This window comes from Suillus bovinus, assembly GCF_016758785.1.
Source record: "Suillus bovinus strain UH-Sbo-P2 chromosome Unknown EDB93scaffold_11, whole genome shotgun sequence".
Taxonomy (NCBI): domain Eukaryota; kingdom Fungi; phylum Basidiomycota; class Agaricomycetes; order Boletales; family Suillaceae; genus Suillus; species Suillus bovinus.
The window spans coordinates 642,895-655,773 of record NW_024542067.1 but is presented as its reverse complement, the minus strand read 5'-3'; the positions used below and the strand labels follow the sequence as shown (position 1 = coordinate 655,773).

Genomic DNA, 12,879 nt, shown 5'->3' with positions numbered 1-12,879 from the left:
TAGCACTTCATATATTTTACTTTGCAGATTCTGCACAGAGCCACTTGCACTTCGCGCACACTGCACATCCATGTTAGCATCGTCCGCATACAGATGATCATTGGTGCGTTTTCTCAATATATTCCCATTTTGACTAATTATCTCCATCGCTAATCCTCGGCCTAGCACTATGTGCGTAGCCGAGACCCTATTACCTATCTTGCGTACTATATTTAGCTTACTTGGCTCGCTACATCGGACCTGCATGCCTAGCGGCGCTTAGCTACCTTTACATATACTATCCCTTTACTCTATTTTCAGGGTCGATTTTCCACCCACTTTCTCTGTGTCTCTAGATACTAGGAATTTTACTTGTTGTTTGCAAGTGACTATCTAAAGTTGTGTGCTTTGGTTCTCCATCTTAGTCTTAGCATCAGCCAACCTTAGTTGGGGTGTTAACACTAGTTCTCGCTTCGTCTTTCCTTTATTTCTCTCGCTCGCGCGTGCTACCTTCATGTTGTGCACCTTGTCCTTTGCCTTTTGCACTTGCGCACTCGCCTTTCGCACATCACATCATTCCCACCTCACACTTTGCATGTTACTTAGCCTTAGTACTTTATTAGTTGTTTGGTGTCCCTCTTTTTACAAAGAGAGGTTTCCCTTTACTCAGTTAGCTGCCCTTGGGACAATGATTTCACTCGTGCCCGGGACTATCTGTGTTTGCTTAGATTAGCACTGACTTTCCTCACAGTTTAGATTCCTCATCTTCAGCACCCCAAATCTTGTAGAGGTCGTTATACCAGGGGAATTTGTTCTCAACTTTACCTGCAAATTTTATTAGTAGTATTAATGAGATGTTTGTCGGAAATTCCCTACCAACATCAAAATGCTGACATGTTTTAATGCAGCCGATTGTGCATTGTCATTGTGATCACAATCAGATTTCGATGTGCCTTAGCTGAGTTTGAAATCATTATGATAGCAATCCCTGAGTCACAGAGCGTATGTCGAGCATATCTAGTTAATAAAATGGGCTTGTAATGATTTCATTTGGAGGAAGATGTCAGTATCAATGGTGTCCACAACAAAATAATCCCCAGCTGTAGCAGGGTCACTGGCAAGCATAGCACCTCGAATAATGGACTCAATGGAAATGAGTTTTGAAGACATGCAAGGTTTGGCTTGCACACGATATAACCCCAAATCTATATCTTGCCTGCGGCAATGGCCGATGGCAACGTTATACAGATGAATGAGGGCAAGGGAAAGGACAATCTCGCCGATTGAACAGCAAAACATGTAAATGAGACACGCAAAAAATGGCTGGTCTTGGGTCTTCACTATGATACAATCATACCTGGGCCATCCAAAGAAAGATGGGTTGCATCAAAGTAAGTCTCATTTTAGACGCCAGTCGACCATAGATTCATAATTCACATGCAAGTATTGAAATACCGTAACCTGCAAAAAGGATCTCAGTAAATCACATTGTTTAAGTAAAATGGCCCAGCTAGATTATTACCTGGTCATCAGCCCAAAAATGTACGCGCCTCCCATCTGGAAAGGGAATTCCATATTGAGGCAGGAACTTGTTCAAGAAGTTGTTCAACCTCATTCAAAACCCAGAAAAAGCGATGTCTGCTGCATGCTCCTGCTCGATCTGTGAAAAAGACTGGTTGCCTTGCTTCGTGCCCAAATATGTATGAGTTGCGACTTCTTTGATGTCTTCACCTGCCTCAGGGTCAATGGTGTTCTGGTGTGTGAACTGGTCCAGGTCATCAACCTCAGAATGCATTGATGTTGATGTCAGCAGCCAGTGGTCATATCGAAGGATCTATGATTCAGATCAGCGAATCATAGCATTGAGCAAAATTTTGTCTACAGACCTGGGTAGCAACATTTTTGAAATTTGTCCACCAGAGGTAGATAGCACGCAATGGCCCATGCATCCTTTCATTAGGCTTTGTGTTGTAGTTTCAAGTGGCGCCCTTCGCCAGGATGTCGTTGAACACATGTGCATTTGAATGCTTTTTTGGAAAGTTCCAATTCTTCCCAGTTTCTGGATCTGATTTTGCGATATATTCCTAGTAATGAATCATCAATTAAACACATCAGCCAGAAAATATTATTGAGAATGAGAACTCACGTCCAGCAGCATTGAGAATTCACACAAAGCTTCTCTTCTGGCAGTAATGGTATCCTCTGTGTGAACCTCCAGTGCCACATACATGTTGAATACAACAAAGCGGCGTATGCATCATAAGAGCAGGTAGCCGAGTTTGCTTTCAGCCCATGTAAGGATGTTCTGCACTGCAAATACTACCAACTGATGTGGCCTTAGGAACACGAAATGTGAAATTCTGGAGGACTTACATACCTTTGATATATCTTTGTGGGTTGCATTATCTGTAAAGTCGATTTTCATGATGTGCGAGAAGTGCTTCAAGTCAGGCCATCTTTGGAAGGTGTCAAAGCTAAATTCAAAACCAACTTATTAAGTGTAGCAAAGTGAATAACAAGACTAACTTTGAATCAATCTGTACGGCCGCATTCTGACCTAAATCCGTGATCCAAAACTGAAGCTCCACCCACAGATGGTCACTCCACAATCTGCCATTATTAGTGTGCATTCGATCCCACGAGAGTGTGCGATGGATATCGCAATAAGGAACCCTCCAAAAAATATTCTGTAGGGCTTGATGGAAGTAATAAATTCGCAAGTTGAAAAACTAACTTACTTCAACATCACGCAGTGAGAATGCTTTTAGGTGATCCTCTCTGGCCTTTTTGTTTTGGCTAATCTTGCAGTTTTCAGCACTTGTTGAGACCCAGCACTTGTGCATAGTCTTAGTTCTTCTGTGTGGATGGGCTGCATATCTTGAGGGACCAGGCAAACTGGACAAGGGAATTTGCCTTTCAATCCATGAATCAAGGCCATGATGCATCTACGAGAGACATCATTAAAGCAATGCAATGAAACATGTGGTACTCACTGTTCCTCATAGTCAGCACTGAGAATCAAGATTATTGGCCAAAGAAGGCATCATATTAGGTCCCCACAGTCGAAGCCAATAACCAGTATTTGAGTGCTGTATGACTGACTCGATGAGCTGCATAAATGACTCATGCCAAACCACATTCTTGAAATTCACAAAACTTGCTTTTCCGCTATCCTTTTGATCTTCATTGACCTAATGAAATCGTCCGTAATTGAATGTCTAAGGTCGAACAAGTGGGAGACTCATGGATACTTACAATTGGCAGCCAACCCATGACACGACCACCAGCCACACCAACACCATTCAGAATTTCAACAGGCAAATTCACAATTTGTGCTATGATCGGATAGCCCTTTTGAGTTCCAAAGGATGTCAACTTGCTTTTATTGGTGTAAAGAATGAATGTGAGCGGCTGAGCATCTGGTGAAGTCGCAACTGATACAACAAATGAATTACAATCTATTAATGACAGACTAAGAGTGAAGGTAGATACATACTTGAGCATCCCAAAATGTGTTGGCAGTCCAGGGCTCATCAAAGAAGCTTGTGAAGCATCTTCCATTGTACTTGTACAAACGTTGGGCATCAAACACAAAATGCTTTGTGAAGCAGCTGTCTCACAGCAGGTCGAGCACCCAGTCCCAAAGGGGTCAGCAGTACATGTTAAAATTGTGGACTTCTTTTCGGTATGTCACAGATACTACACTGCTCTGAAACTGTGCTTGTAGATATGATGTTGACGAGCCTGATCATATGTGTTGCTAGAGAAGACTCACTGGTGTAAACCGTTCAGAAGCCATTTCCCAAAATAAATGGACTTCATTGTGACTTTGCAATGTGAAAGCCTCATTACCACATGCAGAGCAGCGCATGAGGGAAAAGAGCTGGTTGGTTTGGTCCTTAGTCATGGCTGCCTCAAGTGCTATTGCTGCAACCTCAAAGTCTAGCTGTGTTCGGAATGGCTCCCATGGAGAAGTGCTATGAGGCACAGAATCTTCCATAGAATGGTAGTGGGAAAAGTCCGCAAAATGATGAATGATTGATGGTATCTTACTGTGTGGGTGATATTCCACTTTAATATCATCTTTTTGAGGTTGCAGTTCTGCCTCATCGAGGTCAAGGGCAGTGGGATCAAAACCGGCATCATCTTGTTGAAAGTAAGGGGACCCTGGATTGAAATCCGCTGATTGGTGATTCTGGAGTGATGTTCCATGCATTCCTGGTGTACAAATGTCAGAGACTCACAAACTTAGCAATAATCTGGGAACATACTGATGTCCTCCGAGACATTGTTCCCACCAGCAGTAGGTGGTCCTTCATGTACGGTCCAGATTGAAATTGAATCGACTGTCAACCATTTTAAAAGTCAACATGAGATCATTGAAGTTATGGTGAGCTTACCTGGCACAGGCTTGTTAGGTTGGCAAGACTTTTTGCAATGATCTGCAGCACAGATGAATATCATGATTCAAGTGTGACATATTTTGAAGTAGTACTTACGTGTCTTTGAACTTTCCTGAAGGATCTCTGTGAGCTCGATCTGCTCTATCCTTAACCTTTCCTGCTTTTTGCACTTCTTAGTATGTGAGACTAGCCCACAAACTTGAATCATAACACCACATATGTCACACAAAACTTCTTCTGATGAACATTGTAAGTCCTTTGGCATATTTAAACCTACAACAAAAGTATGGCACAGATATGAAATACAAGGCTAGTATGGTTCAAATGCTTGATCCAAGATAACACTTAAGCTTGTCATACAAATCTTTGAAAATCAGCTTAGTAATAATGATAAACAAGATCAACGACTCCATAAGCCATGAGGCCTTGTGGTGGCAAAGTCCTTGACCTTCCTCCTTGTAACATCATACTAACTACAGCTGTCAGTTGATTCAGTGCTCAGCAGAAATATTGGTCGAAGTCATTCCTCTTGCAAGGAGTCCAAACAGAGCATTAAGCTCAAGATTTTGAACCCACAGACAAAGGGAATATCATCACCAGCATCACCATTCAGTGACAAAAGAAGGCAAGAACCAGCAGCAAAGGGCAGCCTTGTGGCCCAGCACAGAATCAAGGCAGCATCACCAGAAATCCAGGGAAACAGAAACATTCTTGCTCCTGCAACAACCCCCTCTACATCTGCTAGCATCCCATCCCTAGTGGATTATTATTCAGATTACCTTCTGCACCAAACAGCTAATAGAGACTTACCTATAATAGGTATTGTAAGCGACCCAACTAAATCAATCGAAACTGACATTCTACTTTACCTTCAAGGTCGATGCAAGGCAGTGCTCAAGTTTATTGCAAACTCTGAGAAAGAAGTCGAAGTATGTTTAGATAAGATTGATGGACAGCGCAAGGACCTGAGCATGTAATCAGGAGTTCCCAGATATTCACGCCGAAGATTTCGAGGCAATAACAACCATCATGGAACAAATCTGAACAACTGAACAGAAACCAAGGTAAGGTTTTAGTGTGATGGTTCAATGTCTCTATCACAATGGTTGATCATCTATAGATTCACTTATAATTATATCAACTGCCATCTTCTTGTGGAAATGCTGAGCCGTATATACGAAGTCCCATGCATGGTGTTCAAGATGTGGTTTGACAGCTTCCTAGAGTCTCTGGTGTTTAACCGTGCCCTCGTGGATGCAATTGTATTCATGAATGCCCAAGTGAAAACGGAGGAGCTCTCCACTGTTCTGGATATGACAATGTCTTTAGTTGTAGGGAATCCTCGCAGACCTCTCAAAGAGGTTATCCCTGTTATCATAGAATCTGCCTTCTCTCAGCACACAGATCCATTGATGACAAAACTCCGGAAGCAAATTCTTGCCAAGCCGGAAGTCCTCATGGTCATTGTGGCCCTCATTAAAGAAACCAAAGTGTACCAATCACCTCAAAAGTCATCTACTGCATGGAATACACTATTGCAAGAAACACCGGCTTGCGAGCTCGGCCCCTTCATCGAGCTTCAATCCCCAGATTTGAAGCCCACAGACCCCATCACCATCGCCGATCACCAGTGGTTGAGTCTCCAGAATGTGGAGATCTGGGTATGGGTAAGAGGAGATAAACCCATCAACATCAGCCTCACGACCGGGCCATGCACGGCACACGGTGTAAGTGTTTCTTCAGTGTCTCGGTTCAGCACTAACTGATGTTTACAGAGACTATACCCTGACCCACACATGGACACCGTAAACGCTATGATCAAGCAGGGTGCAAGCTTGGTGAAAATCCAGCTGGGCTCCCTCTGCCAGGAGGTAAACCCAACATGCAACATCAAACCTTTAGAAAGTTCTCCCATCACCTTCCCTTTTGCTTGGGATCGTATGTTCCACTCATTGATGGCAGCATCAGGAGTTACTGCCCACTCTCATTACCTGGCATGGTACACAAAGTCTGCCAGGGGTGTTAAGCGTGCAGAGCACCCAGATTCCCCTGGACCTGGCAATGAACCATCCTCGTCGAACACTCGCCCTTGCACCAATCCCGATGCTACTGTTACAGTCAGTGGCAACTCTGCACAACCTAGTGTAGCTTCCAGTGCATGTGACAATGCGCAACATGATGATGGCAAGTCCAAGTCTAAGTCTAAGTCCAAGGCTGGTGGAAAGAGGTCTGGCAAGGGCAAGGGCAGGGCCAAATAGGTTAGGATCATTACTCGACATGATGCTGACACATAATGATCATACATATATCCTGACTGTTCTCATTGTTGGTAGGTAGATTCGTTGCCTCATACCTCGCTTGTGTTTTACTTGTTCTCACATTTGTATTCTGTGATTCTGTCTTGCATATGCTGAATCCACGTCATACACTATTACACTGTAATAGTTGTTTTTTGGTTACTGTACAGTAACATATATTACCGATACCATGATGTCAGTTTGTCTCATCCATGATACACTTTACTGACGTGCTCCTCTGAATCAGTCTACCGTTCAGGCTAAGAAAACAGCCCTTGAGGCTTGGGGTGAGCAACGACATCATAATGGGACCAATGACAATTATTAATAACAAGTCAAGTCCATCAAGGGTTTTTTCGCCTCGCCATCACCACACTGCACTGCCAATGATTCATTAACAGACTCGGATAGAATCACAGGTTGTCGAACACATCACTGGATGAATAATTAGTATGTTTAATCAAAACCATTGATTCCTTAGTTCACGATGAAGTAATAACAAGCACCCTGATTCAGAACTCACAGCCTAACACATGGATGTTATATCAACTGAAGGCTGTCATATTACACAAGCTTGTCAGTACATCTCAAGCATCTCATGTCATTATGTATTTCGGTTTGTTGACTCGGAGTTCCCGAACCTTTAAATTCTCAAGTGCATCCCATCGACTCTCCAAGTCCCCACTGTGAATATCCCCACTGCTACTACTGCAGGTTTTGTTCTTCGAGTCAGTTCTACATAATATCGCTCACTAAGAGTATGCCAGACTCCAATTATGACTCTCCATCTGCCTCAGAATCCTTGTCAGGGAATTCTCTCCCATCCAATTCAGAGGATGAAGACAAAGCTGTTGCCCCGCCAAGTGAGGGTGCCACTCTTGAACATTACTGGAAGGTACATTCAAGGTTTCTTCATGGTTTTGCTTGTGCTGATTGTCAATGTCAGTATATTCAGTACCTTCAGCTTCAAAAGGGTCAGTTGGAGAATTGTAATGCACACCTAAATGTGACAAACCATGTCCTCCAGTCACAGCAGCCACGATGTTCTCGCAAAGGTGTCCATGGCCATGTGCTGGTATCCAATGCATCTTCAGTGTCATCAGTCCCGACTTCAATGACATCCACAGCTACAACTGGCAATTCTGATATATCAGCCTTGGAAAAGGTCTTTATGGACTTGGAGAAAGAAGTATGCACTCACTGTTGAGATGTTTATGCTTGACAATTTGATCTTAAAATTACCCTGTCCTGATCCTCCCATCGACATATGAAGTCTGTCTCATTATGCTAAGACATCGGTAGAAAAGGCTGTGCTTATCACAGAGCTCTATGGGTGTATTGACCATACACTGCACCCTCACATGCCAACCATGCATTTCATAAACAAGATCCATTTCATCTTGATCTATTCAACTCAGGTCTGACTGGTCTGTATTAGTTTTGCAGCGGAATGCAGCGAGTATGCTCCTCACACATCTATACATTGCGGTCTGTAGCCGGGAGTATCCTTGAGATGCCTTCTCAAAATTTTGCTGCATTGTTTGATTGCACAGCTGATGAGCAGATGGTGGATGCAATTGAATGGGTAGCAGAGAAGGGAAAGGATTTCAATGTACTCGATGCGCCCATCATCTACCCTAATCTAAAGGTCAATGCCAAGAAGGTGTTCGGAAACTAGCTTGTAATCGCAAAGGTATGATCCCGCACACTTCCCGAGACACTTCCTCATCTTTACCTATAGTTCATCAAGATCACAATTGGTGGGAAAATGTCAATATATTCCAAGCCCGGATGTAGCAGAGGCCCGAACCCTTACTTAAAGCTATGGAAACTGAAAGGTTCTACACCTGATTTAATCACATGTGGAGTGACTGCAGTATGTTCTGAACATTCGGTCTATACAAATCAGCCACTAAATGATGTCTCTCAATAGCTCATTTTCATCCTGTCTCCTGATCAACAGTTTCCCAGATCAGGCACTGGGACTATTTCCTCGATCTCCTACTCAACTGTCTTCTGAACAGTGAAGAGATTTTTCGTTGTTCAATGAAGCCATTCACATGTTCAAGGAATCATCAAAAATCTCAACAACTACATATTTGAAGACATTGATGTGGCATCGCGTGACGTCAGCCAAGATGTCATTGATGCTCGCATGGATCTCAGTGATTCACTAGATTGTGTCATGGCATGCTTAGACAATGACAATCACATGGCAGCTCCAATTGCCCCGGGCCATTCTGCAACTCATATTCCTGTACCAGCAGTGGTTGTTGTTACACCTGCCCTGAACCTCACCCAAACTGTTGTGAATACATTATCCCAGCTTACTGTGGACCAACATGCATTTTCTGGACCATCCGCTGCTCCTGTTTCTCTTCCTATATCCCCCCCTGTTCAGATTACTAACATCCCAGTCACTATAGTACCGCAAAATACCGGTGGAGAGTCCATTTCTTCTGAGGTGAAGGGTCGGAAAAGGGGTCAAAGAAAGAGCAAGACTTTAGATTCAGATGCGCCTCCTTGCTGCTCTTCCCGCAAGACTTAGATATTCATATTTCCCTCGTTGTCTGTGTTCATTGTTCTATGCTGATATTAAGGTTTTGACATTTGCCATCTGTGTTTGAATTCATCGTCTGAATTCGAATCCCGAATCTGCATATTCTCTGACTCGACAACCCATCATCTCAGCCACTTAATGACAACTTGCTTGCCTCCTTTCATGCACCACTGGTGCTAATCTCACACTGTCATTTAATTAGGCAGATGCATTTTGCTATTGAGGTGGCCATTGACAATGAGATGTGAACTGCGAGCGTTGATTTTTGATAGTGGTAAGCATCCTTTATTATTAGTTTAAATCAATTCGCGTCATCATTGATCAACATTTTGTACAGTTACTACATTACTACAGCACTGGTGTTATGGTGTCTTCCAGAATGTGACTGGTGAGCTTTATGCCTTTTGGTAGCCTGCCCATCACTCAATATTGTGTCATTATTAGGTATCATGTTGTTATTACTGGCCTCCATCTTGCGCCACATCTGGGATGAGTACATGCTGCTGTGGCCTGCCTCACATTGCTTCTGAATCCACAGGCTCTGATTTGGTGATGAGGTAGTTGTTACAATGTCAGGCATAGTCACTCTACCTATCATTATGACTGTAAATACAAATATCGACACAATGCATTTTAATTGTTTCACGCTCTCATTCGAAATGATTTGAGTATCCATCTAGATCAGCCTAATGAGTATTATAATATAGTCAGAATAACCATTGAGGTGACATCAAAATTTCACAAAGCTCATTTCAAAGTGCATCTTGATGCTACAGAAATGCCTGCCAAAATGCAAATGGACTGATCACACCATGCTTACAAATACTCATTTTGAAGTTTGGACCTATTATTTCGACAAGTATGGAAATATGTGTCATGATGTGATGGTGATGACCATCAAAATGCTGACTGTTTTATCACAATAGAATCATGCCATTAAGGCATCAAAATGCCATGAAAAAAGTTCTGACATTGTAGTAGGGAGGTTCAGGCTCCTAGGGATCTTGTGAGGGTGCCAGGGCCTCGAGGCACCCACATACATATAGTCTGTGCATGTAGTAGTCAGTCTTCACCATTGCATTCTCATTCTGCTCGTTTGCTGCTTGGTCTGAGTCCGTCGTCCTTCATCAGTGATGCCCTCTCCAATGTAAGCAGGACACTCACAATGTAAGTTTTCAGATGTTTCTGAATCAATGGGCATAATGCCCGCCCCTGTAGCCTCAAACCCATCACGAACATCATGGAATTTATTCCACAGACTTCACATCATCCACACAAAGTACAATAGATAGCCAGGGACACTTACCATGTAATGCAATAGGCCACAGAGTCATGGAACTTGATAGGGTTGGCAGCGTACAAGCTCGAGTACACAGAGTCATTTTGGAAGACCAGCTTTGCAATTACACCATATATCTCCCCCTTATCCTTGCCTGATGCACTGACCCAACTCGGTGCCATGATGATTGGAGGATTTCTTGCTTTTGGATGCAAATAGAATTGCACAATCAGCTGGATGCTCAGGTAAGGAATTCGACAAGTTTGTTGGTGTGCGAAGGGACACTCTGTCAGGAAATGGTGGTGGGTGATGAGTCATGGGTATTGGTCCCTCCCCTTCCTTGTCTTGCCTTTCCATGACTAGCAGCGGCCTGGCAGTTCCATCCACTTCCTCCTATCCTGATGAGGCGATATAATGAGGTTCTGAGAGAGGGTCTGCAGGTGTGCAGACCGATGAAGTCATGGTTGTAGTGCAGGCATTGCATTTCGCACTCCAATGACATACTGGGTGCACCGTACTTGACTTAATCTAAATCTTAGCACATGCTGGCAACTACTTTAGGTAATGTTTTTTGAGCTTACCAAGCTTAGCGAGATTTCAGGAAAACACCTTGAATGCCATTATTGGCAGCACATATATCACTTGTCACCCATTAGCCAAATAGTATCAAGGAGCTTGCAACTATAAAGGCACTTTGATGCAAAATTGTCTTGTGGCTTGCTCATTTGATATGTTTTTCTACTACTTGTTAAGTGGTTGGGAGGGATCAGTGGCAGATGCATATGTTTATCACACTGCTTACATTACAGATCTTAAGATCCCTGTTGGCAAATAACATCTTGCCAATGCTAGATTTGCCTCATGTAACAAACTTCTGGTCTCCTATTGTGGAGTGCACTATCATTTGGCTGAATGGGGCCAGGCAAATTTAGTGTATATCATGCCAACAGTTATCTGATGATCTACTGTGTACTAATTTTGTTTTAAAGGCCCTGTAACCACAAAGAACTGTTCAATTTATGACATACTATGCTTCACAATGTTGTCAAGTGTATATTTGATGTCTTCAAAAGCTGATTCAAGATTCTCCTTTTTCCACCCAACTATACAATGGAAGTGTAGGCTCAAATTCCTCCAGCATTGTGCTTTGTACATGTGTTCACAATCCAAATAATCTAGAAGACTATCACAATCACAATCTCAATCCAGGAGCACATGATACTGGTGTGCTTGCTGAAGGTCCTCCTAATGAAGAAGCATGTGTTCAAGCACAGATGCGGTGTGATGCAATTGCGCATCAAATGTGAAAAGATTCTAACATAGAATGGCAGCGCAGAGGTTTGCCAATCATTCAAGAAGTTTTTAGTTCAATACTATAGGTACTTGTTTGGTTTTTGTTCTGGTACTAGCATGCACTCAATTTGAATAGCTACATAGTATAGAAATATCTATGGTCCCATCAGCAATTCAATCATTGTTTTTGTGCACAATCTATTTCACAAAACAAGCAGTCTTTGTATGGTCTTCATACTGATATATTGACAACTAACAAAGTTTGAAAGAACACACAACCACCCTTTGCTTATGTACCAGGACAGGATCCATTGAGTGGGCAATGTCATGTGTCATATGTTCTTGCGTGTGTGAGGTGCATTCTTGTACAAAGTAGAAAAACATGACAAAGTTAAAACAGACTTTCATAAATTGAAACACGACCTACTAGGGTGCAACATATCTGTTATATTCATTATTCAGAATACAGTTTACCTCATGATAAATAAGAAGAGGACAACAAACTAAACCCTCCCAAGAACTTATCACATTACCTCCTATAAAAACTAGAAAAGTTGGAGACCATGTATTTAAGGACTAGCAAGAAGTCTTTACCATTTATAATAGTATTATCATTATGTACAACATTCATATAAGACCCTTAAGTAATATGACAATATGAGGAAAGGAAAATTTGAAGATGTAACTACAGGAAATTGTAGGTTAAGGTAAACAGATAGATGATACAGACTAGCCACAGGGATCCGGTGTAGAGACTCATTCCTAACTAGGCTTGTAGATACTGTCTTTACCTTATGTTTGCTATTTTGTAGCTTACATAATCAAGTTACCTCTTCACCAGTTTCCAGCACCTTGAGTTTGAGTCTTTGTAGTTTTCTCCCTCTCTGAGCTTTGAGCTTAGTACAGAAACCCTTTAGGGTCAAACACTGTCTTCTAGACAACATAGCTAGGCAGCAAGACCCAACATTATTCAGACTAACCATCTGAATTGTTGAACCTTCACCAGAGGTCAATGAAAGAGATTTGGAGATTGGGATCTTTAATAGGACAAAGTATGATAGACTTTCT

The 12,879-nt window shown here is 42.4% G+C and overlaps 4 protein-coding genes across 4 annotated transcripts; 2 read left to right on the top strand and 2 right to left on the bottom strand.

Annotated features, from left to right (window-relative positions):
* Positions 1-996: 996 nt before the first annotated feature.
* EDB93DRAFT_1239231 (uncharacterized protein) lies at positions 997-4,195 on the bottom strand (the record flags this gene model as incomplete). The annotated part of the gene is made up of 17 exons (XM_041451614.1): positions 997-1,319; positions 1,389-1,440; positions 1,502-1,529; positions 1,602-1,813; positions 1,866-1,940; positions 1,992-2,063; positions 2,126-2,154; positions 2,353-2,453; positions 2,506-2,666; positions 2,718-2,762; positions 2,798-2,924; positions 2,973-2,990; positions 3,040-3,170; positions 3,235-3,398; positions 3,472-3,590; positions 3,639-3,694; positions 3,755-4,195. 17 exons carry the CDS (start codon positions 4,193-4,195, stop codon positions 997-999), a joined length of 2,154 nt encoding a protein of 717 aa, XP_041310513.1.
* Positions 4,196-5,584: 1,389 nt separating this feature from the next.
* Positions 5,585-6,640, top strand: EDB93DRAFT_1247848 (uncharacterized protein; the record flags this gene model as incomplete). The annotated part of the gene is made up of 2 exons (XM_041452642.1): positions 5,585-6,109; positions 6,158-6,640. 2 exons carry the CDS (start codon positions 5,585-5,587, stop codon positions 6,638-6,640), a joined length of 1,008 nt encoding a protein of 335 aa, XP_041310512.1.
* Positions 6,641-7,439: 799 nt separating this feature from the next.
* On the top strand, positions 7,440-9,227 carry EDB93DRAFT_1247847 (uncharacterized protein; the record flags this gene model as incomplete). The annotated part of the gene is made up of 5 exons (XM_041452641.1): positions 7,440-7,574; positions 7,626-7,868; positions 8,118-8,342; positions 8,651-8,702; positions 8,749-9,227. 5 exons carry the CDS (start codon positions 7,440-7,442, stop codon positions 9,225-9,227), a joined length of 1,134 nt encoding a protein of 377 aa, XP_041310511.1.
* Positions 9,228-9,579: 352 nt separating this feature from the next.
* EDB93DRAFT_1101921 (uncharacterized protein) lies at positions 9,580-10,700 on the bottom strand (the record flags this gene model as incomplete). The annotated part of the gene is made up of 5 exons (XM_041447155.1): positions 9,580-9,830; positions 10,060-10,083; positions 10,276-10,347; positions 10,404-10,498; positions 10,546-10,700. The coding sequence occupies 5 exons, from the start codon at positions 10,698-10,700 to the stop codon at positions 9,580-9,582; spliced, it is 597 nt and encodes a 198-aa protein (XP_041310510.1).
* Between the last annotated feature and the right edge of the window lie 2,179 nt (positions 10,701-12,879).